This window comes from Talpa occidentalis, unplaced genomic scaffold (genome assembly GCF_014898055.3).
Source record: "Talpa occidentalis isolate TD23 unplaced genomic scaffold, MPIMG_talOcc4v2.1 talOcc4.12, whole genome shotgun sequence".
In the NCBI taxonomy this organism is placed as follows: Eukaryota; Metazoa; Chordata; class Mammalia; order Eulipotyphla; family Talpidae; genus Talpa; species Talpa occidentalis.
In genome coordinates, this window is record NW_023601212.1 from 102,033,476 (window position 1) to 102,055,388 (window position 21,913).

At 68.3% G+C, this 21,913-nt stretch overlaps 1 protein-coding gene and 8 non-coding genes across 9 annotated transcripts; 2 read left to right on the forward strand and 7 right to left on the reverse strand.

Moving 5' to 3' along the window:
* Nucleotides 1–907: 907 nt before the first annotated feature.
* TRNAP-AGG (transfer RNA proline (anticodon AGG)) lies at nucleotides 908–979 on the reverse strand. The gene has a single exon. It is a non-coding gene; the product is annotated as a tRNA-Pro (tRNA).
* A 2,143-nt stretch (nucleotides 980–3,122) lies between these two features.
* On the reverse strand, nucleotides 3,123–3,195 carry TRNAK-CUU (transfer RNA lysine (anticodon CUU)). The gene has a single exon. It is a non-coding gene; the product is annotated as a tRNA-Lys (tRNA).
* Nucleotides 3,196–3,692: 497 nt separating this feature from the next.
* On the forward strand, nucleotides 3,693–3,765 carry TRNAK-CUU (transfer RNA lysine (anticodon CUU)). Its single transcript has one exon. It is a non-coding gene; the product is annotated as a tRNA-Lys (tRNA).
* Nucleotides 3,766–4,084: 319 nt separating this feature from the next.
* Nucleotides 4,085–4,156, reverse strand: TRNAP-AGG (transfer RNA proline (anticodon AGG)). The gene has a single exon. It is a non-coding gene; the product is annotated as a tRNA-Pro (tRNA).
* A 1,047-nt stretch (nucleotides 4,157–5,203) lies between these two features.
* TRNAP-UGG (transfer RNA proline (anticodon UGG)) lies at nucleotides 5,204–5,275 on the reverse strand. Its single transcript has one exon. It is a non-coding gene; the product is annotated as a tRNA-Pro (tRNA).
* A 972-nt stretch (nucleotides 5,276–6,247) lies between these two features.
* On the forward strand, nucleotides 6,248–6,320 carry TRNAK-CUU (transfer RNA lysine (anticodon CUU)). Its single transcript has one exon. It is a non-coding gene; the product is annotated as a tRNA-Lys (tRNA).
* Nucleotides 6,321–8,117: 1,797 nt separating this feature from the next.
* On the reverse strand, nucleotides 8,118–8,190 carry TRNAR-CCU (transfer RNA arginine (anticodon CCU)). Its single transcript has one exon. It is a non-coding gene; the product is annotated as a tRNA-Arg (tRNA).
* A 900-nt stretch (nucleotides 8,191–9,090) lies between these two features.
* On the reverse strand, nucleotides 9,091–9,163 carry TRNAR-CCG (transfer RNA arginine (anticodon CCG)). The gene has a single exon. It is a non-coding gene; the product is annotated as a tRNA-Arg (tRNA).
* Nucleotides 9,164–15,381: 6,218 nt separating this feature from the next.
* On the reverse strand, nucleotides 15,382–20,607 carry ZNF213 (zinc finger protein 213). The gene is made up of 6 exons (XM_037507736.2): nucleotides 20,522–20,607; nucleotides 19,046–19,550; nucleotides 18,205–18,328; nucleotides 17,942–18,015; nucleotides 17,624–17,747; nucleotides 15,382–16,873 (listed from the first exon to the last, which is right to left on the reverse strand). Exons 2-6 carry the CDS (start codon nucleotides 19,442–19,444, stop codon nucleotides 16,218–16,220), a joined length of 1,377 nt encoding a protein of 458 aa, XP_037363633.1. The 5' UTR covers nucleotides 19,445–19,550; nucleotides 20,522–20,607; the 3' UTR covers nucleotides 15,382–16,217.
* Nucleotides 20,608–21,913: the final 1,306 nt, after the last annotated feature.

Genomic DNA, 21,913 nt, shown 5'->3' on the forward strand with positions numbered 1-21,913 from the left:
CAGCCCGAGACCCGCCTCGCGCCTCCGGAGGCGGCCGGCGCCCACTTTCAGGGCCCCCTTTCCGGGGGACGGCCGGAGCGCCCCCTCCCGCGCCGGGCCCTGCCCCCCGGGGCCCCGCCGCGGGCCGCGCTCGCCCTCCGGGCCCAACGTCTCCTGTGGGCGCGGCCGGAGCGACCCGAAGCCCCCCGGGCGCGCGGCCGGGCCTCGAGCGTCAGCGCCCCCGGCGGAAAGCGGGGCGACCCGGCCCGGCCCCCGCGCGCTCGCGAGTGCGCGTCAGGACGCGGCGCCCCGACAGGCCGCCCGCCCAGGAAGGGGCCCGGCCCGAGGGGCGCCCCCGCGGCTGCGGGCGGAGCGGGGACCTTCGCTCTCGCGACCAGCAGCTCGCGGGGGCCAGCGACGGCTTCGGGGCCCCAATCAAACCCCTGGCGCCCCCAGTCGCCGGGAAGGGGCCTCGACGCCGAGCCCCGCGCCGGCCCCGCGCCCGCGAACCCCCCGCTCGCCCCCCGGCGCGGGCCCGCGGTCGGCGGGGCGCCCAGGTGGGGGGCCCTGGAGGGGGGAGGGGGGAGAGGAGCAGGGAGAACCCGCAGAGACAACGGGCAGGAGCGCGCGGCCCCTCGGCCTTCACCCCCCTCCCGCCCTGGTCGCGGGGTGAGCACCGCGCGCGGCCGCGCAGAGGGCGGCGAGGCTCGCCGGGTCGCGCTGGACCGAGCCCCGGAGCTGTGCGCCCCTCCCGGGCCCGCCCGCGGAGGCCGGCTGCGGGGGCCCTGCTCTCCCTGTGACCCCGGAGCCCGCGCCTCCCGCACCCCGGGACTTCTGCGCAAAACTAAGGGCTCCCCGGCTTCGACGCACGTCGGCGGCGGCGCGGGGCGTGGACGGGGCGCGCCGGCGGTTCTGTAAAAGGGCCGCGGGGCTCGTCCGGGATTTGAACCCGGGACCTCTCGCACCCTAAGCGAGAATCATACCCCTAGACCAACGAGCCGCGGCGGCCGCGCTCCGGCGCGCCCTTATGACCCGGACCTCGGGGGCGCGGCCCGTCGCGCGCAGGAGGGGAGCCCCGAGCTCAAGGCCGGGGAAGGCTGGGTGCGGGGTGCCCCCGGGGCGGCGGGGCGGGGTCTCCCCGGCGGGCACCGGCGGCCGAGGCTGGGCCGAGCCCCCCGCCGCCCGCGACCTCCGGCCCCGGGTGCTGCGCGCGCGCGGGGCGGCGGGGGGCCGGGGCCGCCTCTCCCCGGGTCCTGAGCCCCAGCCCCAAGGCCGTGCGCGCGGGAGGGGGGCGCCCCGGAGGCCCAGTCTCCCCGCCGCCCGGGGGCGCAGGTCCCGGGCCTTCCCGGGCGCCGGCCGGGCGCGGTGCGGGCGCAGGAGGAGCGGCGCGTCCTGGAGAGGCAGGCGCGGCGGGTCACCCCGGGCCCCGGGCAGCACCGTTCTGTCGGGGCGCTCGGCCTGCTCCCAAGAGCGCGGTCCCCCGCACTGAGACCGCACCCCCAGGACCCCTAGTCGGGGGCCGGTGTTTCTTAAGGGCAGTGGAGGCGCGGAATCTGGAGGCCGGGGGCCAGCGGAGGGCGCCGGGCCTCACCCAGAGGGGAGCACCCCTGCCCCGGGGGGTTTGGTAGTTCGGTGGGGGGCGGGAATCCTTGCTGGGCCACCACCCCTGAACTCCCGGTGTGATCCCAGTGGGATCTCTGTGAGGGAGGGGGGCTAATCCCTGGGCCCTGTGTGAGGGCCTTGTGGGGGGGGGGCTGGCGTCAGAGCCCCGCTCCCCCCTGCGAGAGCTTTGTCCCTGTCTGGGCCCAAATGCAGGGAAGCAGAAATCTCGAGAAGAGGACGGTCACAAACATCTTCAATGTCTGAGCCCTTTGGGGTCCCAGAAGCAGATTCCTGAGAGCAATGCTGCTCCCCCCAGGCCCAGCCCTCAGAGGAGGGAGACCCACCATGCAGCCTCTCCTTCTGAAGAAAGAGGGGGCTCCCCTCTCCAGGCCTTGCCTGCTGGGGCGGCCCAGGCTCTGGTCTCAGCCAGGGGAAGCCATGTTCCTGGAGCTCTGGCTGGGGGTGAACGGGGGAGTGGGGGCGCAGAAGCCCTGAGGTGCAGCCACTAATCACTGGTCCCCATGGGGGAAGAGCAAGCGGGGAAATGCCTTCATCTCTGATATTTCAAAAGTAGCAGGGAGTGAGCTATCCTGAGAGCAATCAGAAATTTGGGGCTCACAATTACTGTCCGATTTCCATGTCTTACTTGGTCAAGTCTCCCTGTTCCTTGGGGGAAGGCGTGGCCCCCGCCAGCGCCTGACCGGCCTAAAGGGGAGCACAGGGCGGCCCCAGGAGGCCCAGCAGCAGCCCTGGGTCTAGCGCTCTGCCCTCTGAGTTGGCTGGGAACCGGGGGGCTGTTTTGGGTGACCGCTCCGTGACCAGCCATGCTCTCACCTGAACTGGGCCCCGGGGTGGGGGGGGGAGTTGGGGGTCTGGAGCTGCAACGGTCTTCTTATCCCAGAGTAGGAGGGGCAGGCAGACCCCCTGCCTGCAGAACTCCTGCTCCCTTTCCCCACGGACGCGCCGAGGCAACCGGGATCTGGGAAGCAGCAGCGCCTGGTCCCAGCTCAGCCGGGAGGGCTGTGCTGGGGAAGGCCCTGCTGCGGGCTGTCGCCTGAGTGCCCCTGGAGGTGGTCTCGCCAGCTCCCTGCTGGGGGGTGGGGGACAGCTCGGCTTGGGGCGCTCAGGATCTGGGGCAGGGGACCACGCTCTGTTCCTGTCACATCTGCTCCCTCTCTGGGAAGCCGGGGGCATCACCTCCTCCCCCGCACCGGAGCCCCAGTGTCCTCAAGCTGAAGAACCACGGGGGTGGGGGAGGAAGGACCTGATGCTCTCCGGAGATCACTCGGCTGCTGCGCCCTTCCAGCGGGGGTTCCCTGGACGATGGAGAGCACCCAAAATGCCAGTAAGCTAGAGCCTCCAGGGCCCCCATTTGTCCACCACTAGGCTAGGGGCTCTGCCCTGGCCCATTCCACCCGGCGGGCCCTCCTGCCAGGGCTGCCAAGCCGGCCTGCGACCCCTCGGGGCCCGGAGTGCTGAGTGACGGTTCCCAGACAGCTCAGGAGGGGGGGCAGGGAAGGCTCCCCGAGGCACAAAAGCAGCGCCCAACGTGGGGCTCGAACCCACGACCCTGAGATTAAGAGTCTCATGCTCTACCGACTGAGCTAGCCGGGCGACTCCCGCGCTCCTCGCGGGGGAAGCTGGAGGCACCCACGGAGCCGCCGCCCGCCCCGGCCGCAGCGCGCCCCAGGCCCCGGCTGACCCCGGCGCCGGCTCTGACAGCAGCGTGGGGGGGGCGGCCGCCGCGCCCTAAGCTGGGAGCGGGGCCGCGAGGGGGGCGCCCCAGACCCTTCTCCTCCCCCTGGCCCCTGCGAAGCACGCAGCGCGTCGCTCCAGCCGTGACACTTTTGGTATCACTTTTTGATATTTTTTAACACCTTCAAATAAAACCCTTGCCTGACAGAACCAGCCCGCGCTCCAGGCGAGACCTGCCGGCTCGGCGGCCGGCGCCGCCTCCTCTGAGGCTCACAGAGCCCGCCCGCCGGGCCGGTTCCGGCCGCCCCCACCCCCGCCCCGCGGGCGCAGGGAGCCTGGGCGGCCCCGCCTCGGCCGGCCTGAGCCGCGGGTCACTCCGTTCATGGACGGCAGGTGGATCCCGGGCGAGCAGCACCGCCCGGCTAGCTCAGTCGGTAGAGCATGAGACTCTTAATCTCAGGGTCGTGGGTTCGAGCCCCACGTTGGGCGCTCTTTTGGGCCCTCCTGGCCCAGTTGTCTCGGGTGTAGCCTCCGGGCCCAGCCGCTAGGGGGTGCCGTTGGGCTCCCCGCCGCCCCGACAGCCCACTGGTCCCAGTGACCTTGGGGTGTGGAGTTGGCTCTTCCGCCCCCCATCAGCGAACCCGCCATCCTGAAAAGCTTAAATTTTGCTGAGACTACTACGGTGGGCATGTGCCTGCGACCCCCAGAACGCGATGACCCCTCAGGGCAGAGCAGCCCAGCCCAGGGCGGGGACCACAAGGCCCAGCTGGTGGGGAACTCGGAGATCCAGGCCACGAGCTTAAAAGAGGGGCTCGTCCGGGATTTGAACCCGGGACCTCTCGCACCCTAAGCGAGAATCATACCCCTAGACCAACGAGCCTCAGGCTTAGTACCCCTGTGGCCGCCATCAATAAGGAGTCCTGGCTCCGCCCTGGCTCTGGGATGGTCTACGCTCCTCCTGGGGTCTCACAGCCCGACTCAGGCGCCCACGACAGGAGAGGAATGGGGCAGCCTTGCCACATGCCGAGACTACAAGTCATCAACCCCCATTTGGGTTTTGGGGTGTCCAGTCCACCACTTTCCCCTCCACAAGTGGAAAACAGGCCATCGGAGAGGGAAAGCCCCCTGGTCCTCCCATCACGGGTCAAGAGCTGGGTCCCATCCACAGGCTGGTCGGGTCAAGAGCTGGATGGGGTCAAGAGCTGGGTGGGCCAAGAGCTGGGCTGCGCCTGAAGCTGGGAACTGACTTGAACAGCCCCATGTTCCAGACCACACCCCCTCCCACACCACACACTGGGGGACCCTTCCCCCGTAGTCCAAGACTCACGGCCCAGGCCCGTGTAGGTCAGGCCGAGCCCCTCCCGCCCTCCTGCCCGGCTACTCACCCAGGGACTCTGGCCCTGCGCTCAGCTCTCCAGGCCGGAGCTCTGGAAGGAAACCCCTGGCCTGCTGGGCCGTGGACGAGGGTCCCAGGAATTTCCAACAGACTCAGTCCCTGCCGTTTTTAGAAGCCTTTCTTTTCTCTACTTCATTGCTCTGACGGGTGGGGTCTGCTAAGCCTGCAGATTTCTGGAGCAGCAAACCACTGGCCAGGCCCTCGTCCTTGGCCCACTGGCCTCCTGGCCGGCTCACCCCAAGACCAGGTAGCAGGCTACCAGCGACAGCACCTGTGCGGGTCAAAATGATTCAAACTGGCCAGTCCAGGACGAGGCTCAGGCATGGAGGGCCCGCCTGGCCCAGGGAGGGACAGCGGCCGCATCGAGGAGGGTGCCGGGGAACGGCCCTGCGCTGCCAAGGAACTGGCGCCCTCCAACCTCGGAGCAGTAGCCACTGGGGGCAGCACCGCGCTCCAACCTCCCGGGGGGTAGCTGCTGGGGGCGGCACCTGAGCCTTCACCCTGAAAAGATATGGATGTCAGAAAAGAGCTGGGCTCGTCCGGGATTTGAACCCGGGACCTCTCGCACCCAAAGCGAGAATCATACCCCTAGACCAACGAGCCGACCTGACGGGCTGCTGCTGACGTGTGTCCCCAGGAGCCTGGGCCCCGAGCTGTGCAGGGGACGGAGTCGGGCAGGCTCGGGCTGGGTTCCGGCAGGGGCGGGTGACGGCAGAGCCGGCCCCCCAGCTCCTCCGTGCGCCCCAACAACTGGAGGTGGGACAGGGGACAAAGCAAGGGGGCAAGGGCCTGCGAGGCCGGGGGAGTGCTCCGATAGACCCTCCGAAAAGCTCACCCTCCGTGGCTCTGCCGCCCGGGGCTGCCTCCCGCGTCTCCAGAAAGAGGCCGGTCCCGCACGGCCCCGCGGGGCTGTCCGCAGCCGAGCCGGGGTCTGAGTTCGGCCTCCGGGGTCAGCGGCCCCGGCCAGGGGCCCAGCATCCACGCGGGTCGGAGGGCGCCCCCACGGTCCCCACGCGGGCCCTGGAGCCGGCTGCTTTGCTCCAGGCCGCCCGCCCGGGGCTGAGTGAGGAGGGGCAGGGCCTCCCGCTGGCGCAGGCGGTTGCGCGCATCCGCAGCCTCTGCGGCGCGGGCTCGAGCATTCTCCGCCGCGGAGCTACCCACAGGGCGCGGCAGACCCCTCCTGCCGCCCGCCGCTCCCCGCAGCAGTGCTTGCGGTCCGCCTGCCTGTTCTGTTCCCCCGACTCTGGTGGAGGCTCTCACCCTCCCGCGCCTCGGCCTGGGCCGGCTCCTGCATGCACGGTAAATGAACCAAGGAAAGAAAGAGGGACGGCTGCGCTCGGGAGGGGCGCCTCTCAGGCGTGAGCGCAGGTCGCGCCGAGGCCCTTGGTCCCTACTTTCCGGCCCCTTGGGCTGCCGGGGCTGCGCCGACGACGGGTGGACCCACAGGCAGAGCCCGGGCCGCTCCTTGGAGAGAACCTCCGGCGCGGGCGACGGGTGCGCGGACCCCAGACCGGCCTCCGCCATTTCCGACGCCCTGGAGAACTCCACACGCCCGCGGGCAACTGGGGCGCAGCTGCCCGGCTAGCTCAGTCGGTAGAGCATGAGACTCTTAATCTCAGGGTCGTGGGTTCGAGCCCCACGTTGGGCGTGAGTTTTGTCCCTTTGGTTTTGGGACTGAGCTGACGCATCATCCCCAGGGAGGAGGCGTGGCCCGGCCCGCCCAGCTCCTGCCGCCTGAGCTTTTGCTGTCCCCTGCTCACATCAGAGCTGACACTTCCATGCGTAGGAACCGAACCGCCGCTTCAGGGTTGTCCGTCCCACCGAGACGACAGACGTCCTGGAAGCGGCGTTTCAGCTATCCTGGGCTTGGCGGGGACCTCCTCCAGCAGGGTGTCCCTGCCCTGGAGGGACAGGGAAGTGGTCCCCTCATTGGCCTGCTCCCTTTCCTCGAGTGGCATGAAACTGGAATCTGGGGGATACTCCGAGGACCGCTGAGGTGTGCGGAGCCCGAGAGGGGGGTGGGAGGGAAGAGGGATTCCTTTTCCGGGATGGGGTGGGAGGGCCGAAGGTCATCAACCTCAGCCCCCGAGCTCTGCAGCCGCGAGTCGCCAGGCCAGGTGGCCCCCGCACCGGTTCCCGGCTCCACCCCTCCCACGCAACCTTGGCTCCTGGCCTGGTTCTATCCGGCTCCTCATCAGAAAATCCAGGGGGTCGAGATACCGGCGCCGGGGGGAGCAGCTGGGCTAAAGGGGAGGCGCATTTGGTTCCCCTGGTGTTTGGACTGCAGCCCCCTCTTCCTTCTAAAGAGACACTAATCAGAGTTCTCCCGAGACACAGAACACGTGTTGAGAAAGAAGACAAGGAAGTGGCCTACACGACTGTGAGGACCAGAACGTGGGTTTTGCAAGACAGGTGGGCACACTGGGCATTCCCAGGGTGCAGAGTGGACGCTGCAGTTTTGCACTGGAAAGCGGTCTGAGGCTGAATTCCTTCCTCCTGGGGAAACTCGGTCTGTTCTCTGAAGACCTTCAACTGATTGGGCGAGGCCCACCCGTTATGGAAGCGAATCTGCTTTACTCTTCTGGAAATTGGGAGACAAAACTGGGAAGGGAAGCCTAGCATCCTGGGCTGGCTCTATGGCCCAGCTCTCTGCAGACACCGCAGAGGCGGCCCCGGTTTCAGTGAAGATGATGGGATCCCAGGTGGGAGGGAAAGAGGAGGCCCGAGCTGCAGGGGTGGAAGGTACAGGGGGGTTCTCTACAGCACGTCCTGTGACTGCAGAGACCTTCACCTCGAGGACGAAGCCATGTTTGTGTGCATCCAAAACAGAAAAGGCGATTATGGGCTAGTTCAAACATGTCCGGAACGTCCCCTCAGGTCCCCGGCTCCGGCCATGGTCAACTCAGGGCCACCTCTCCAGTCAGCCCTTTATAATTTCCCCAGCGTAGTAAAGTATATTTGAGAAATAAAACTGCATGTATGTCAGGGTGGAGCGGTGAGGCCTGTCGACATGTGTATCTCGTGAAACATGTGCCCACATGTTACTACACCATCAGTGCCACTCAGGCCCCTGTGCGCGGTGAGGACGCCCCAGCAAGTGCCAAGGACACAATCCAGTGCTGGCAGCTCACCACACCACTCAGGCCATTATTTTAAATCAAGTCAATTGTCGAATAATTTCATAATAACTGTGCCTGCTCAGAAAGGACAAGGACTTTGAAAAAATGCATGGAACCGCAATCCGGGAACACACCTAGAAAAGGACCCCGGATCCTCCCTCTGCAGCACGGGGCGGGGGCGCCAGCGATTCCCTGGGAGCTGAAAAGGGGAGGCCCTGGCGAGAGAACAGTCGAAGACTCTATGGTGTCAACGACTCGAGGTGCCTTCTTCGCGGGGGTTACCACGAAGACTAGGCCGCCCCCCAAGTCTAAAACGCGACCGCCCGTACCCCGGGTGGGACTCGAACCCACAATCCCTGGCTTAGGAGGCCAATGCCTTATCCATTAGGCCACCGGGGCTGCCGAGCGCCCGGCGTCGTGGACTCAGACCAGTCCGCGGTCTCCTCGGCGCGGCCCCCCAAGTCACCGCGCCGCACCCCGGCGTTCCTCCCGCCCCCCGCTCCGGCTCGGACCCGCGGAAGAGGCCGCGCGGGGCCGCCGGGACCCCCGAGCCACCCCCGCCTCGGCCCGCGGGGTGTCTTCGCGCGGAGGCGGGCTGGGCTCCAGGCCCGGCGAGCTCGGCCCCTTCGAGGGGCGCGCGCGGAGCCGCCCCGGGCCCCCCGCGAGCGCGGCCGCCAGGGCTCCGCGTGCGCCCTCGAGCGCCGGGCGCGCTCGCCGTATCCGCGGGCTCCGGGCCTCCGCGCGGCTCCCGCGAGGGCGCCCCCTGCCCCGCCCCCCGCCGCCCCGCTCCCCCTCGGCCCCCCCTGCGCCCCCGCCCCGCTCCCCCTCGGCCCCGCCCGCGCCCCCCTGCGCCCCCCGCCCCGCTACCCCTCGGCCTCCCCGCCCCCCGCCCCGCGCCCATGTGCGGGCCCGCGAGGTGCCGCCCCGCGAGGCCGGGCCGGGGGCCCCGCCGGCGAGGCCGCTCCTGGATAAAGGGCCCCGCCGGGTGCGGCCTGGAGACGCCCGCGGCGCGCTCGGGGACGCCGGGGACGCCGGGCCTGTCTCCAACGTTCCTGTGCCACGACGTGACACTCGCCGCCGCAGCCACGTTCGAGCCGCGGCGCCGGCAGAGACGTCACGCCCGCGACCGCGAGGTCCCCGGCCCGCCCTCGCCGCCGCCGGCCGGATCCGCGGGGCGCCCCCGCAGCCTGGCGCGGGCCCGAGGCGGGCAGGGCAGGCGCGGCTGGGGGTCCGCGGCCCGCGCGGGCGCCGTCCCGAGAGGGAAAATTTTACTCGGAGGCGAAAAAGCAAACCCGGCAGCGACCACGAAGGGACTCGAACCCTCAATCTTCTGATCCGGAATCAGACGCCTTATCCATTAGGCCACGCGGCCCCACGCTCGCAGGCGCCGCCGCTTCCCCGCTCAAACGTTTTCCGGCGCCTGCGCGGGGCGCCCCAACGCGCATGCTCAGAGCGGAGGGCGAGCGGGAGCCGGTGCCGGGGCGGCGCGCCGCTGGGGTTCGGGCCGGGCCCCCCGCGCGGGCCTCGGGCGGCGCCCCCGCCACAGCATCGCCGGAGCGCGGCGGCCCAGACGGCTCCCTGGCCGCCGAGAATTTGAAATGAGACCAAGCGCACGCGCGCGGCCCAGCGCGGGGGGCGGGGGCCGGAGAGCAGGTGGACCCGCGGCCCCTCGCCCCGCCGGCCCAGGGGGGCCCCGCGCCCCGCGCCCCGGCCCGGCCTCCGGTTCCCGGGCGCGCACGCGCCGCGCGGCCGCAGGGGAGTCGGGCGCAGCGTCAGCCGGAGTTTATTGCAGCCCGCGGGTCACGGGGGGCGGGGCCCGGGGGCGGGGGGCCGGGGCGGGGGCGCCCGCGCTCTCAGGCCCGCAGGCGCACCCCGCGCCGCAGCGAGCTGCGGACCTCCAGGCAGGCCTTGCGGCGCGCGTCGCAGCCGGGCCCCAGCACGTCCGCCTCGCACACCCGCCGGTTGACCTGGAGAAGCCGCGCCTGAGCCCACGAGCGCCGGGGGGCGGGGGGGCCGGGCCGCGCGGGGGGGCCGCCCCTTCAAGCGGGGCCTCGCCGTGTCCCCGCGACCTGCCGCTCGGCCGGGGAAGCTCCCCGCCCCCGGCCCCGCGGGTCTCCGCCAGCCTGGGAACCCCCGAGCCTCCTGGAAGCCTGCGGCCCACAGCCCCGGGGTCACCCGCCGGGCGCCCCGCCCCGCCCACGGGCAGCAGGAGGGGGTCGGAAGGCTCGGGCGGGAGGGGGGGGGGGCGCATGGATCCAGCCCCAGCACACCTCAGCCAGCAGCTCCAGCAGGTCCCCCTGCGGGTCAGCGCCCAGCACCTCCACCAGCGTCTGGATGAAGTCTGAGCCCCTCTCGTCCCGGTAGGCCACGTAGCCTGGGCGGGATGGGGCCAGAGATCAGGCGGGAGCCTCCGGGCGCCTGGACACCCCGGGGCCACAGTCGGTGGAAGTGGGGGTGGGCAGGCAGCCCAGCCGCAGCGGCTCAGGCCAGGGGAGGGGCTCAGGCCTTCCTGCTGTGCCATGAGGACAGACGGGGTCACTACTGAACGGCCCCGGGGGCGGGTGTGCTGGGCCCAGGCAGGCCCCAGAGCGGACCCAACTGTCCTGCTCCCGGTCCTGGAGGAAGCGGAGGGGGCACATCCCGCCCTCATCAGAGCTGTGCTGCATCGCGTGGTAAACAACAAAGGAAGGGGGCCTCAGCAGTTGGGGGGGTTGCCCCTGCATCCCAATCCCCAGGCCCCGGCTGCCCCTGGAGCCCCTCAGCTCCTGGCCAGGAAGCTGGGCTGGTGTGACTGCGTCCCGAGGCCATGACCTTACCCTCTATGGCTGCGTAGGCCATCAGGATGTCTGCTCGGTCCCAGCTCCGGGGAGTGAAGCCTCCAGGGGAGCCACCTGCAAGAGGGGCCAGTCCCACTGACAGCATCCTGGACCCCACCAGCCCAGGGTCCCCCACTGGCTCCTTTTTGCAGAAAGAGTATCAGGCAAGAAGGACAGGTCAGAAGTCCATCTCAGCCCTGCCCCTTACCAGTCCCGAGACCTCAAAAAAGCTATTTCACCTCCTGACTGCAGGGCGATCTGAGGCTCAGCGGGCCAGAGGCCCCCGTTTTCAAGGGCTGCTGCACTAGCAAGTCTTTTGCTCCCTTAAGCCCGGCGGACACACCCCATGGCCCCTGCCCGAGCCCAGGGCACCGCGGGCACACAGACCCACCTGGGGCATCAACATAGACCTGGAGGACGTCGGCATGCGAGGGGGTGGCAGGCAGTGACCGCAGCCAGGGCCAGGACCAGGGGAGCACCGAGGGGGCCATGCCGGCATCCCTGTGTCCTGAGGATGGAGGGTCAGGCAGGTGCTGTCACTCAGCGGACACCTGGGGCGCCTCTACGGTCCAGACCCAACCCTCAGAGCTCCAGAGCAGAACCTTTCAGGGTGCTCAAGTTCATGGACTTGACCTCTGGGAGAGGGAGGGGGAGGGGCGGGCAAGGCCTGGTCTGGGGCTTCTGGAGGAAGTGGAGAGGGGGTTGGGGAGGCTGGTTGAGGAAAGCGACACAGCTGGGTCTCCGGAGAGGGCCCCAAGTCCGGCTCACCCCCGCGACAAGCCTGAAGCAAGAAGATCTTGGGGCAGCCCCGCAGGGCCCTGCACTGGCTCAGCTCCTGCACCAGCACCTCTGACTGCACCTCCTGCCCATCAGCCCCCAGCAGCTGCCCCTGAGGCCCCCCGTGGGCCATCAGTGCCACAAGAGCACAGTTCACGGGGCCCCGATGGGTGTCCAGCCGCTCCCGGAACTGGGCCAACTCCTCCTGGAAAGCCTGAAGTGGGAAAGACATTGAGGCCTGGCCCAGGGCCACTGTCTCCCCGGGGCCTTCTCCAGCCCCCCCCCCCCCCCCGGCCTCCCACCTCCCGCCAGTCGATCCCAGGAAGGAAGTCTTTCGCTGCGCCCCTGCTTGCAGGCCTGGCGTGGCCTCCCTGGAGGGGACAGGCGGGTGCAGCCTCTGCAACTGGTCCCCAGCGCTGGAGGGCAAGCTATGCCACAGAGCAGGACACAGGGAGGGAGGCAGTGCAGCGACATTTGTCCGGGCAGGAAACACACCCTCTGGGGAAAGCCCAAGGGCCTGGCTGGGGCCTGAGTCGGGGTGCAGAGGGACAAGCTGCGCAGAGGCCGCAGGAGCCGGGGGCCTCGCTTCCAGAGGCAGGGTCGCGGGTTCCCAGTGCGTGCAGTGGCGGTGGACTGGACTGGACTTGAGGATGCACGTCCTGCCGGTGAGGTACACCCAGGGCCCTCGGGGCAGGGATCCCCCCCTACTGAGCAGCACCAGGAGTCCTGAGCTGCCCCTTACCTGGGCCGGAGGATCTGTCCTCAGGGTGGTCTTGAAGCCCAGGGCCCGGCACAGGCCTCCCAGGGCCACCACGTCACGCTCCGCCCCGGGCCGGCCTCTGATCACGGCCAGGAGGAGGGCAGCCTTGGCCCCCGACAGGTCGTACTGCGGGCCAGGGCTGGGTGCTGGCTGCAGAGAGCGGTCAGGGGTTTGGGGCCCTCCCAGCTTCTCGCCTCCCCCACCTTGGGTCTCCGTGAGCCTCTGTCCCACTCAGCCTTGCTGCCACAGGGACCCCCGCCCTGTCCCCTCACCTCTGGTCCCCAAGGTTCCTCATCCTGCAGGCACAGCCTACCCCGCAAGGAGCTCCGAAAAAATGGGCAGGGTGTGGCCCCTGAAGACTCCTCAGCCGCCCTGCAGAAGACCTGGGGAGGGGGAGCCGGAGGACCCTTCAAGGGACTGCTCCAGGGGTGCAAGGGGGCGCGGGGGGGAGGCGTCAGGACCCTGGCTCCAGGGAACAGCGTGGCCAGGCTCATGGCTGCTCCCAACTCCTTGGGAGAATGGAGGGAGGAAGAGACAGAGAAAGGGGGACTCCCTGGTGGCGCAGGCGGTTGAGCGCTGCGCTGTGAAGCTGTCCGCAGCCTCTGCAGCGCCCGTTCAATCCCGGCCGGCCGGCGAGAATCCCACATGGCAGCAGACCTCTCCTGCCGCCCCCTGCTCCCCTCAGCAGTGTATTTCGTCAGTCTGCCTGTTCTGCTCCCCGCTCTGGCTCTGGTGAATCCTCTCACCCTCCCGCGCTTCTGGCCTGTACCCCGGTTCTTGTCTAAATAAATAAATCTTAAAAAAAAAAAAAAAGAGACAGAGAAAGAGATAAGGCACTTGGGGGTGGGGGGAGTGGTCCTGAGTTCAGGGGGCGGGTGTGCTGGGCCCAGGCAGGCCCCAGAGCGGACCCAACTGTCCTGCTCCCGGTCCTGGAGGAAGTGGAGGGGGCACATCCCGCCCTCATCAGAGCTGTGCTGCATCGCGTGGTAAACAACAAAGGAAGGGGGCCTCAGCAGTTGGGGGGGTTGCCCCTGCATCCCAATCCCCAGGCCCCGGCTGCCCCTGGAGCCCCTCAGCTCCTGGCCAGGAAGCTGGGCTGGTGTGACTGCGTCCCGAGGCCATGACCTTACCCTCTATGGCTGCGTAGACCATCAGGATGTCTGCTCGGTCCCAGCTCCGGGGAGTGAAGCCCCCATGAGGCCTCTGAGCCAGACCAGACCCGAATCATCCCTAGCCCCGACCCCAGGACTAGCCATCTGACAGGCGGTCACCGCCCGGGCGAGTGTGAGCGGGGCTGGTAGAGCACACGGCTGGACTCAGAGCTCGTGGAAGAGCCTGCCTGAGGCTGGCCAGGACACCAGGGAGGGCCTGCCAAGCAGAGGGGCAAATGGGGCACAGCTCTGGAGCGATGTGGCAGTGGGAGTGCCTGGGGACCCCGAGTGGGCTAGAGGAGGTGTGGGGGCATGGGAAGTGACGCCACACATGCAGACATGTCTGTGGGGTGGGTGTGCAGGCACCCGACTGGCACAGCGTCTGGTGAGCACAGAGGCAGGGGAGGGGTACCTCGGTGAGCAGCTGCTGCAGGCACCCCCGAGGAGCACGGCCGCACAGCTGGCCCAGGTGGGTGAGGAAGGCTCCGGACTCTGGGGCAGCTGGGTGGGGAAGCAACGCGCTGGCCTGCGGGAGGGTCTCAACCTCCCACCCACCCCGCCCGCCGTGGCCTTGTCCCACCAGCAGGGGCCCCTGGGGGCCCACTCACCCCCGGGAGCACTGGAGAGCAGCAGGAAGACCTTGGGGCGACCCCACAAGATCCTGCAACGACTCAACTCCTGGACCAGCGGCCTAGGCTGCTTCAGCTGCCCACTGGGGGCCACCAAAGCCACTAGGGCACAGCCCACAGGGTCCCCGCGAGCATCCAGCTGCTCCCGGAACGTGGCCAGCTCCCCCAGGAAGCCCTGGTGCAAGAGAGGCACTGAGGGCGGGGGGGGGGGGGGTGGGGGGCAGAGGGCAGAAGGCAGGGCCGGCACTCACCTGCGCGGAAGCCTCCCTCCTCCGGCAGCGCTCACAGCCCAGGGCCCGGAATGTGGCGTCCAGGGTGGCCACTGTGGAGGCTGACGCCCCTGGGGTGCTGAGTATCAGGGCCACGCGGGGCCCCTGCAGGTTGTACACGCCCTGAGGAGGCAAGGCCAGAGCTGGGGGTGGGCTCAGCCGGGAGCCAGGAGCGGGTGGGTCCGGCCTCGCCTCCCCCCACCTTTCTCCGCAGGCTCTCTCTCGTGTCGGCCGCCTGCGCGGCCATCTGCAGGGTCCCGGCCACCAGGAAGGCCATGGGAGCTCCCCTCCCGGCCCGGGTGCCGTCGCCCTGGGTCCTCACCCTTGCCCTGTCCCTGAGCTGCTCCTATCAGCTCGGTTTATCAGCTGAGCCGAACTCTGCCCCCTCCCCTGAGCCCTGGGTCCCGGCTCCAATGGCCTGGACCCTGCTCTGCTCCCTGACCCACGGGCTGCTTCCTGGAGGGTGTCACCCCCACCTGAGCCAGGGGCTTGCGCCCAGCGCTATTCTTAGCCCCTGGCCCACCTCCCATCCGATCTTGTTACGCCCCGGTGGCTTCCTTCTGGGCAAGCCACCGCCAGGAAATGTCCCTGCCTCCCGCCCTGCTCGCTCACGCGCAGCACGCACACGGCAGCCCCGCACACGCGCCCGGGGGGGTGAGGGGCACCCCCAGGCGGAGAGCCCCTGGGGCAACCGTCCACAGCGAGACCTCAGGATGAAATGCTAAATGGGGAGCTGGTTGATGAAGGGCCGGGGGCAGAGACTGGCACGGAGGGACAGAACATCGTATCCCGGCCACACTGCTCCTCAGGCAGGCCATGGCCCCCCCAGGCGAGCTGGGCAGGACGCAGCGGGTGGCAGGTGCTCTGACCCAACTCTGAGCTCCGCAGGCCCCGGCCTGGAGCCACAGGGCACGGGTGCCGCGGGCTGAGAGGGGACCGAGAGGGCCCTTTGTGACTTAGCAGTCCCTGGGGATTTCAGCACAGGAGCCGCTTGGTGTTCCGTGTCCCCAGGAAGCAGTTTACTACCACCCGGACCAGTCACCCAGCCCCAAGCCACGGCCTCCCTTCACCCCGGGGCGGCCAGCGCCCCGTCTTCCCACCCGCTGTCACAAAGCAAGCGGCCAGCAGACCAGGGCAGACCCGGTGGGCCAGGACCAGAGTCCCAAGGCTCCCGGCTGCCCTTCCAGTTGCCCTGGAAGCCAACGATGGCCACCCGGTGGCGCCCAGCATCACCCGCCCTCAGGACACCAGCCCGGAGGCCGAGGGGCAGGAATCCCAGGTCTCTCCCCCGCCAGCAGCCACCCGAAGAACAGAACAGCCTGGAGGAAGTTTGCACTTTTATTTGAACCCTTATTCTGTTTCTTTCAAACTTGGGGAGTCGGCTGGGCGAGCTCCTTTGGGGGCCGTGGCCTGTCCCTGTCGGTGCTGCTCCGCGGCCGACACGGCCCCCACGAGGCAGCGCGGGCGAGCGGCGGAGGGCTGTGCTGGGACAGGCCGCGGCCGAGCGCTAGTGTTAAGTGCCGTGAGCCCAGGCCGCCAGGGCAGGAGCAGCCGGCCTCTCCCGCCCAGCTCTTGGTCTGTCGTCGGCCTCCCGCCCCCGGAGCCGCACCCCCCTCGCCAGGCTGGCACAGGGTATGCTCAGGGACTCCGTGGGCACGGGCAGCTGCCCCGTCGCCAGGACAGGGCAGAGGGGTGATGGCCTGGAAAGGGGGGCCCGAACGCCACGGGCCATGCCAGGACCTCCTAGGGCGGCTGCCGTCCCCGCGGTGCCCAGCGTTCAGGCTTGTCTCCCGCCCCGCCACCAGGCACAGGGTGGCAGGACAAAGGACCTGCCCGTGGGCTGCTGGAGGAGGCTGGAAACAGCCGGGGCTCAGGGCAGGGACCCCTCCCAGAGCCCCCACTCCTAACAGCCGCGCTCCAGGGGGTCAGAGGCCAGAGACCCCGCAGCGGAGGAGTGGCCAGGAGGTCAGAGGGATGCCCGTCCGGGTCCTGGGGCTGACGGGTGGGTCTGCGGGTGCGGGGCCTCAGCCCACGGGCTGCGCCATCTTGGCGTGCAGGCTCTGGTGCGCGATGAGGTGGGCGCGCTGCTTGAAGCTCTTGTCGCACTCGCCGCAGCCGAAGGGCCGCTCGCCGGTGTGCACGCGCCGGTGGTCCAGCAGGTAGGAGCGCAGCGAGAAGCTCTTGCCGCAGTCGCCGCAGGCGAAGGGCTTCTCGCCGGTGTGGATGCGCTGGTGGTCGGCCAGGTAGGCGCCGCGGCTGAAGCTCTTGCCGCACTCGGAGCAGGAGAAGGGCTTCTGGCCCGTGTGCACGCCCTGGTGGCGCGCCAGGTCCGAGGAGCTGCGGAAGCTCTTGTCGCACTCGGGGCACTTGTGCGGCTTCTCGCCCGTGTGCGTGCGCTGGTGGCGCGCCAGGTCCGAGCCCCAGCGGAAGCGCTTCCCGCACTGGCCGCAGCCGTGCGGCTTCTCCGACGCCAGGTCCCGGAACTGCCGGCGGCGCGTGGGCGGCCGCCCCCGCCGCACCCCCACGCGCCCCACGGGCGCCCCTGGCCGCACCGCCCCGGCCCAGGCGCCGGCCCCCTCCAGGCTCCAGGGCCCCAGCCGGCCGGCGCCGGCCTGGCCCGGGAGCACCGTCCCAGCCTCCTCCAGCGGCCTCCTGGGGCTTTGGCTCCCGAGCCCGGAACCTGCAAGCAAAGAGGAGCCTCAGAAGGGGCCGGGGAACGCCGGGGCTTTCGGACCCTGCAGACCCAAGCCGCGGAGACTTCCAGCAAATGGGGACAAGAAGAAAAGCCGGAGGAGCCAGGTGGTCATGCCCCGCGGCCCAGGCGGGCTCCTCCCTGGGGGGCAAAGGGCAGCGCCAGGCCTGGCTGCTCAGCCACCAGGACGGACCGGATTCGCCCTCTGTAAACTGGCCAAACGCCCACTCTGCTCTCAGAAGCCCGGAGCCACAACGTGCCCCCAGCTCGTGTCCTCCAGACTCATGGCCAGGCTGGGCCGGCAGATCCTAACCCAGCCCCTCGGGTCAAGCAGCTTGAATGAGCGGATCCCCAAATCCTGGGGGGACCTGTCCCCTGCGCGTGGCCGCCTCCCGGCAGGACCCAGGTGTGTTCACCGGCAGCCGAGGGGCCTCGCAAGCCCCATCTGGACCCAGTCCCAGCCCCGCCTCCAGCGTCTCCCGACCTGGCCCCAGGCCCCCGGGATCCCAGGAGAGCCCGTCCGCGCGCACGAGTGCTGGCGCGTGGCCCCCTCGCGTGAAACAGGCGGACCCGCGGCACAGGCAGGACCCGGGGCAGCAGAGGGTGGGGTGGGAAGGGGGACCGAGGAGCCCCCCGGGACGGGGGAGGGCGTGCAGCCTGCCTGGGCCCGCTGTCCGCTGCTGGGCCCCCCAGGAGGCTCCGCCCACAGCTCAAGGAGCCGCCCGCGCCGCCGCTTACCCTGGGCCACGTGCCGGGAGTTCTCCCGCTTTATGTCCCAGAAGAGGTCCCTCTGCGCCGGGTCCAGGGAAGCCCATTCTTCCCGAGAGAAATAGAAGGGGATGTCGCCAGAGGTCAGGGGTCCCTGGGATGAGGGGAGAGAGTCAGCCCTGGGTTGCCCTCCCCAGGCGGCCACACAGGGACCGCAGGGTACAGGGAAGGGGACCAGATGGGTCCAGCAGGGCCCCCAGGGAAGAAGAGGCTTGATGAGCAGGCAAGACCGCTTGCGGGCTCAGCGCACGTAGGGCCTCCGAGGGAACGAAGGGACGCGTAACTCACATGGACCCCGGAGGCAAAGCAGACGTCCGCAGTCTCTCTGGTGCTCCCCTCTTTAAGAAGAGCAGGGAGCTGGGCTGCAGGATAAGAATGAAGCCTCAGAGGCCAGCCCGGGCTGGGGGCAAGATGGCATGCACCCCCGTGTGCACACTCAGCCACAGGCACACGCTCCCCGCGCCTCTCAGAGGCACCTTCCTGCGGGCCTGCGCGAGGCCTGGGAGCAGCCAGCCCAGCCCCACTGCACGGCGGCCTCCAGGCTTACTCACCGCCACAGCCTTGCTGTTCCCAGGGGATGGGCAGCCAGCTTCGTGCCCCCACCTTTGGGGGAAGCCCCCTGGCCTGGGATCCCTGGACTGTAGCCTCGGGTTCCACATCCTCTGAGGGCACGTCCTGCGCAGGAACCACAACATGCTCGTCAGCACCGAGACCAGACGGAGCAGACAGAGTTTAATCCCTAGGGAGGAGACACAGGACACATTCCTCAGGATGCTGGGGTATGGGGCATGAGCGCTGCAGGGGACCCAAGAAAGTCCCGGTGAGCATGAGACACTAGCAGTGCTGTGAGCCCAAGGACACGCCCCCATCAAGCAGGAGGCAGAAGCAGCCCCCAAAGGCCAGAACCATGGAGGTAGCCAGCAAGGAGGGTCCGGGGAGACCTTCCTGTCAAGGGCAGAACCTCACCCCAGCCACTCCTTAGCACCTCCCCAGATGCTTCCAGTGTCAAGGATTCAAGGCCCACCCCCACCCCAAGACAACAGGGTTCACTGGCCAGCTCTACCTTCTCATACCCCCTGTGGCGCTCTCATTATGCGTGTCACTGTATCACCAGGGCCTGGCCAAGAGCAGAACACGAGTGAACGTTGGCAGCTGTGCACGGAGCTACAAGCTGCCTGCCGGGAATGTGCCCGCTCAGCCCCTGCCGCCCTCCAAGCCACCTCAGGGCCAGAGTCGTCTGGACCTAGTGATCTTTCAGAAGGGCCACCAGGGCTGGGACCTGCTCCCACTGACTGTCCTCCAAACCCCCAGGACTTGTCCCCACGGGGACAGCCAAGCTCTTCTCAGCCCAGTGCCATCGAGGTGCCCCTGGAAGCGGAAGGCGCCCCTCACCTGCGGCCAGGCTTTCCCAGGCTGTATCTGCAGATCCTCTACCAAGGCGACAGCCTCCTCACCACTCCCTGGACACCGGTCCCGCACCCAGTCTTGGATGCCCTCCGGAAGCACGCTCAGGAACTGCTCCAGCACCAGCAGCTCCAGGATCTGCTCCGTGGAGCGTGCCTCGGGCCTCAGCCAGCGGCAGCAGAGCTCCCAGAGCTGGCTGAAGGCCTCATGGGGCCCGCCTGCATCCCCATAGCAGAACTGCCGGAAGCGCTGGCGGCAGGCCTCAGCATCCTTGCTGTCCTCTTGCTGGGCCGAGTCCTGCTCCCAGGAGGAATCTTCCACCTTGACGATCAGAAGCCCTTCTCCCTCCCCAGAGGCCTGGTCCTGAGGGTCCAGGGGGGCTGCCATTCCCCAGGCTCAGGCTAGTTGGCCTCAACCTGGGCCAGGGCACCAGCCTTTCAGTCTCCCTGAGGAATCCCTGGTGGCAGCTGGACCTGCATCTGGACACACACTCCTGGGAAAAGAGAAAACAGAAGGGAGGGGGTTGGTACATGAGCAAACATCAGCCCAGAGAGACAGCCACAGGTTCTAGCTCTTGTCCTTTCTTGGGCCTGGAGCCTTTTGCAGGCTCTCGCAAAAAACTCTGCTCACACAGCCCCGGACCCTCAGCTCTGAAACCCCAATCTCCCAGGTGCCACTACCTGGCCTAAAGATAGGACCGTATTTATAATCTCCGTTTATCCCATTTAATGTAAATGTTCATGTTTTACAGCAGAAATAGTAGAAACACATTTGTTCAGTTCGCAAAAGTTCAGCCAGCTGCATTTACAACGTGCGTGTCCGTGTGTGTCTTACACGCCAATACAAAGTTTAATTAATGCTCTTGATTACTGAGTTGCCCAGACCCTGCTGGTGGGCACTTGATGGAGCCTATGAAAACCTCTTAGCTGCAGGCCACGGGACCACCGCAGCCCTGCAGACACGGCAGGAGCGGGCCCTGAAGACACACGGGCCGGAGCGGGCCCTGCAGACACCGGCCGGAGCGGCTGCGCACCTGGCCCTCCCACCGCCACTCGTCACAACAGCGGAGAAGCGTGTCTTGGGAATGCCTTTGTTTCAGCCAAAAAGTGACACAACCATCGTAGTGGAAGGGGGAGTTCACTATGGACACACACACAGGCGCCCCACCACCGGGCCTCCCCGACTCGGCCCGCGCATCTGCTGACCACGTCTGTACAGCACGAGCGGCCACACACGCGAGGCCTCACCGCGCGACCGGCTGTGATTCGCGTTCCCACCCAACGGAGCTTGTCTTCACGGGCGCCCCGGGAACCCCGCCGTACGGGTGGGCCCCAGTTCCTCGGCCAAACCCCGGGCGAGACACGCGGCTCCCCGCGCCTCCCGACTACACCCTAAGCGCTGAAGTGCTCCATTCTCCCCTCCGGGGCCCGCGGAGCGGGCCCGGCCGGAGAGGCCAGGACTCACCGGGGTCGCTCGGCGGGCGGCGGCCGGCGGGAAGGTGGCCCCGACCTGGACCCGCGCTCCGTCCCCGGCAGCCTCGGGCGCGGAGCCAGCGGTGTCTCTCCGGGACCCAAGGGCCCCCCCCGGCACTCCCCAGCGGTGTGCGCGCCGTTCGGCCTCCGCCTCCGGGGGCCGGGCCCGGAGCCCCGCGCACGACCTCGGAGCCCCGCGGCCCGCGTCGCCGGTCCCCGCCCCGGGACACACACCGCCCACGGCCGCCCCGCCGGCCCAGCTGCGCCGTCAGTCCCGGCGCCGGAAGCCTGCGCGGGGCTCCTCGGGAAACAGGGCGGTGCATGCGCCTCGGAACTACAGCCCCCAGAAGGCCGTTCGCCGCTGAACCCGCCTTCCTCCAGAAGGATGGCCAATGAGTGGAGGGCATTCTCACGGACTCCCAATCAGAAGGCAGCGACGTCACGCGCGCCGACACCCACGGCCCGGGCGGGGTCAACTAGTAGCATGGCGCCGTCCTCCGCGAGGCCCGCTTAGCTCTCTAGTTTCCGCCCTTGTTGGGAACGCGAGGGCTGGGAGCGGAGTCCAAAGCCGGCCCGGCGCGCAGAGACGGCGCCTGACCCGGCCGCGAGAGGGGCGGACCCTCCCCTCCGCCCGGGCTCTGTCCGCTCCGGGGCGAGGGCGCAGGGGGCGGCGGCCCCGGGAGCTCGTTTCCAGCCTCTCGGGCCGCGCCTGCGGGGCTCCCCGGGAAATGCAGTCAGTGAGGGGCGCGCGGGGCAGCTTAGCGGGGCCCCGACCCGGCGCTCCCCGCCCCCTCGGAAGTATATTGTAGAGGAATTGAGTTACAGCTGTATTAGAATCTTCTCGTGTGAGCGTATTTATGCCATGTGTATGTTTCACGTATATTTCTTTCCTGTATATAGAATTGTAGAAATTGAAAGAATCCTGGTTTTTTTTTTTAATCGGAGTGTTCTTAATGTATTTGCTTTCATATATTAAGGATATATTAGCACTGACACATAGTGAGCTCTCAAGTATTTGCTGAATAAATTGAGCTACCATTTGAACTGTTACAAAGTTTTTTCCTATTGTGGCTTATTTATTTGGATGATGCTTTTTAATTCCATATAGAAATATAACATTAGGGCCTCCCGGGTGACACAAGGGGTTAGGACGCAACCTATGAAACTGCCCGCAATCACTGCAGCACGAGTATGATCCCCGGCCAGGGAGCAGACCCACATGGTGCGGCAGACCTCTCCTGTCTCCCCGCTGCTCCCCTCAGCAGTGTATTTCAGTAGATCCGCCTGTTTTCTGCTCCCCACCCCATCTCTGGTGAATCCTCACACACACACACCTCTGGCTTATAACCCTGTTCTTAGTATAAATAAATCTTTTTAAAAAATT

Excerpts from the sequence above, each read along its gene's own strand:
- ZNF213 (XM_037507736.2), bottom strand. The coding sequence starts at position 19,444 with ATGGCAGCCCCCCTGGACCCTCAGGACCAGGCCTCTGGGGAGGGAGAA. Across the intron at positions 18,329-19,045 it reads CTGGGAAAGCCTGGCCGCAG|GACGTGCCCTCAGAGGATGT; the intron begins GTGAGGGGCGCC and ends GTTCCTGCGCAG. Across the intron at positions 17,748-17,941 it reads GCTTTGCCTCCGGGGTCCAT|GGACCCCTGACCTCTGGCGA; the intron begins GTGAGTTACGCG and ends CCCTCATCCCAG.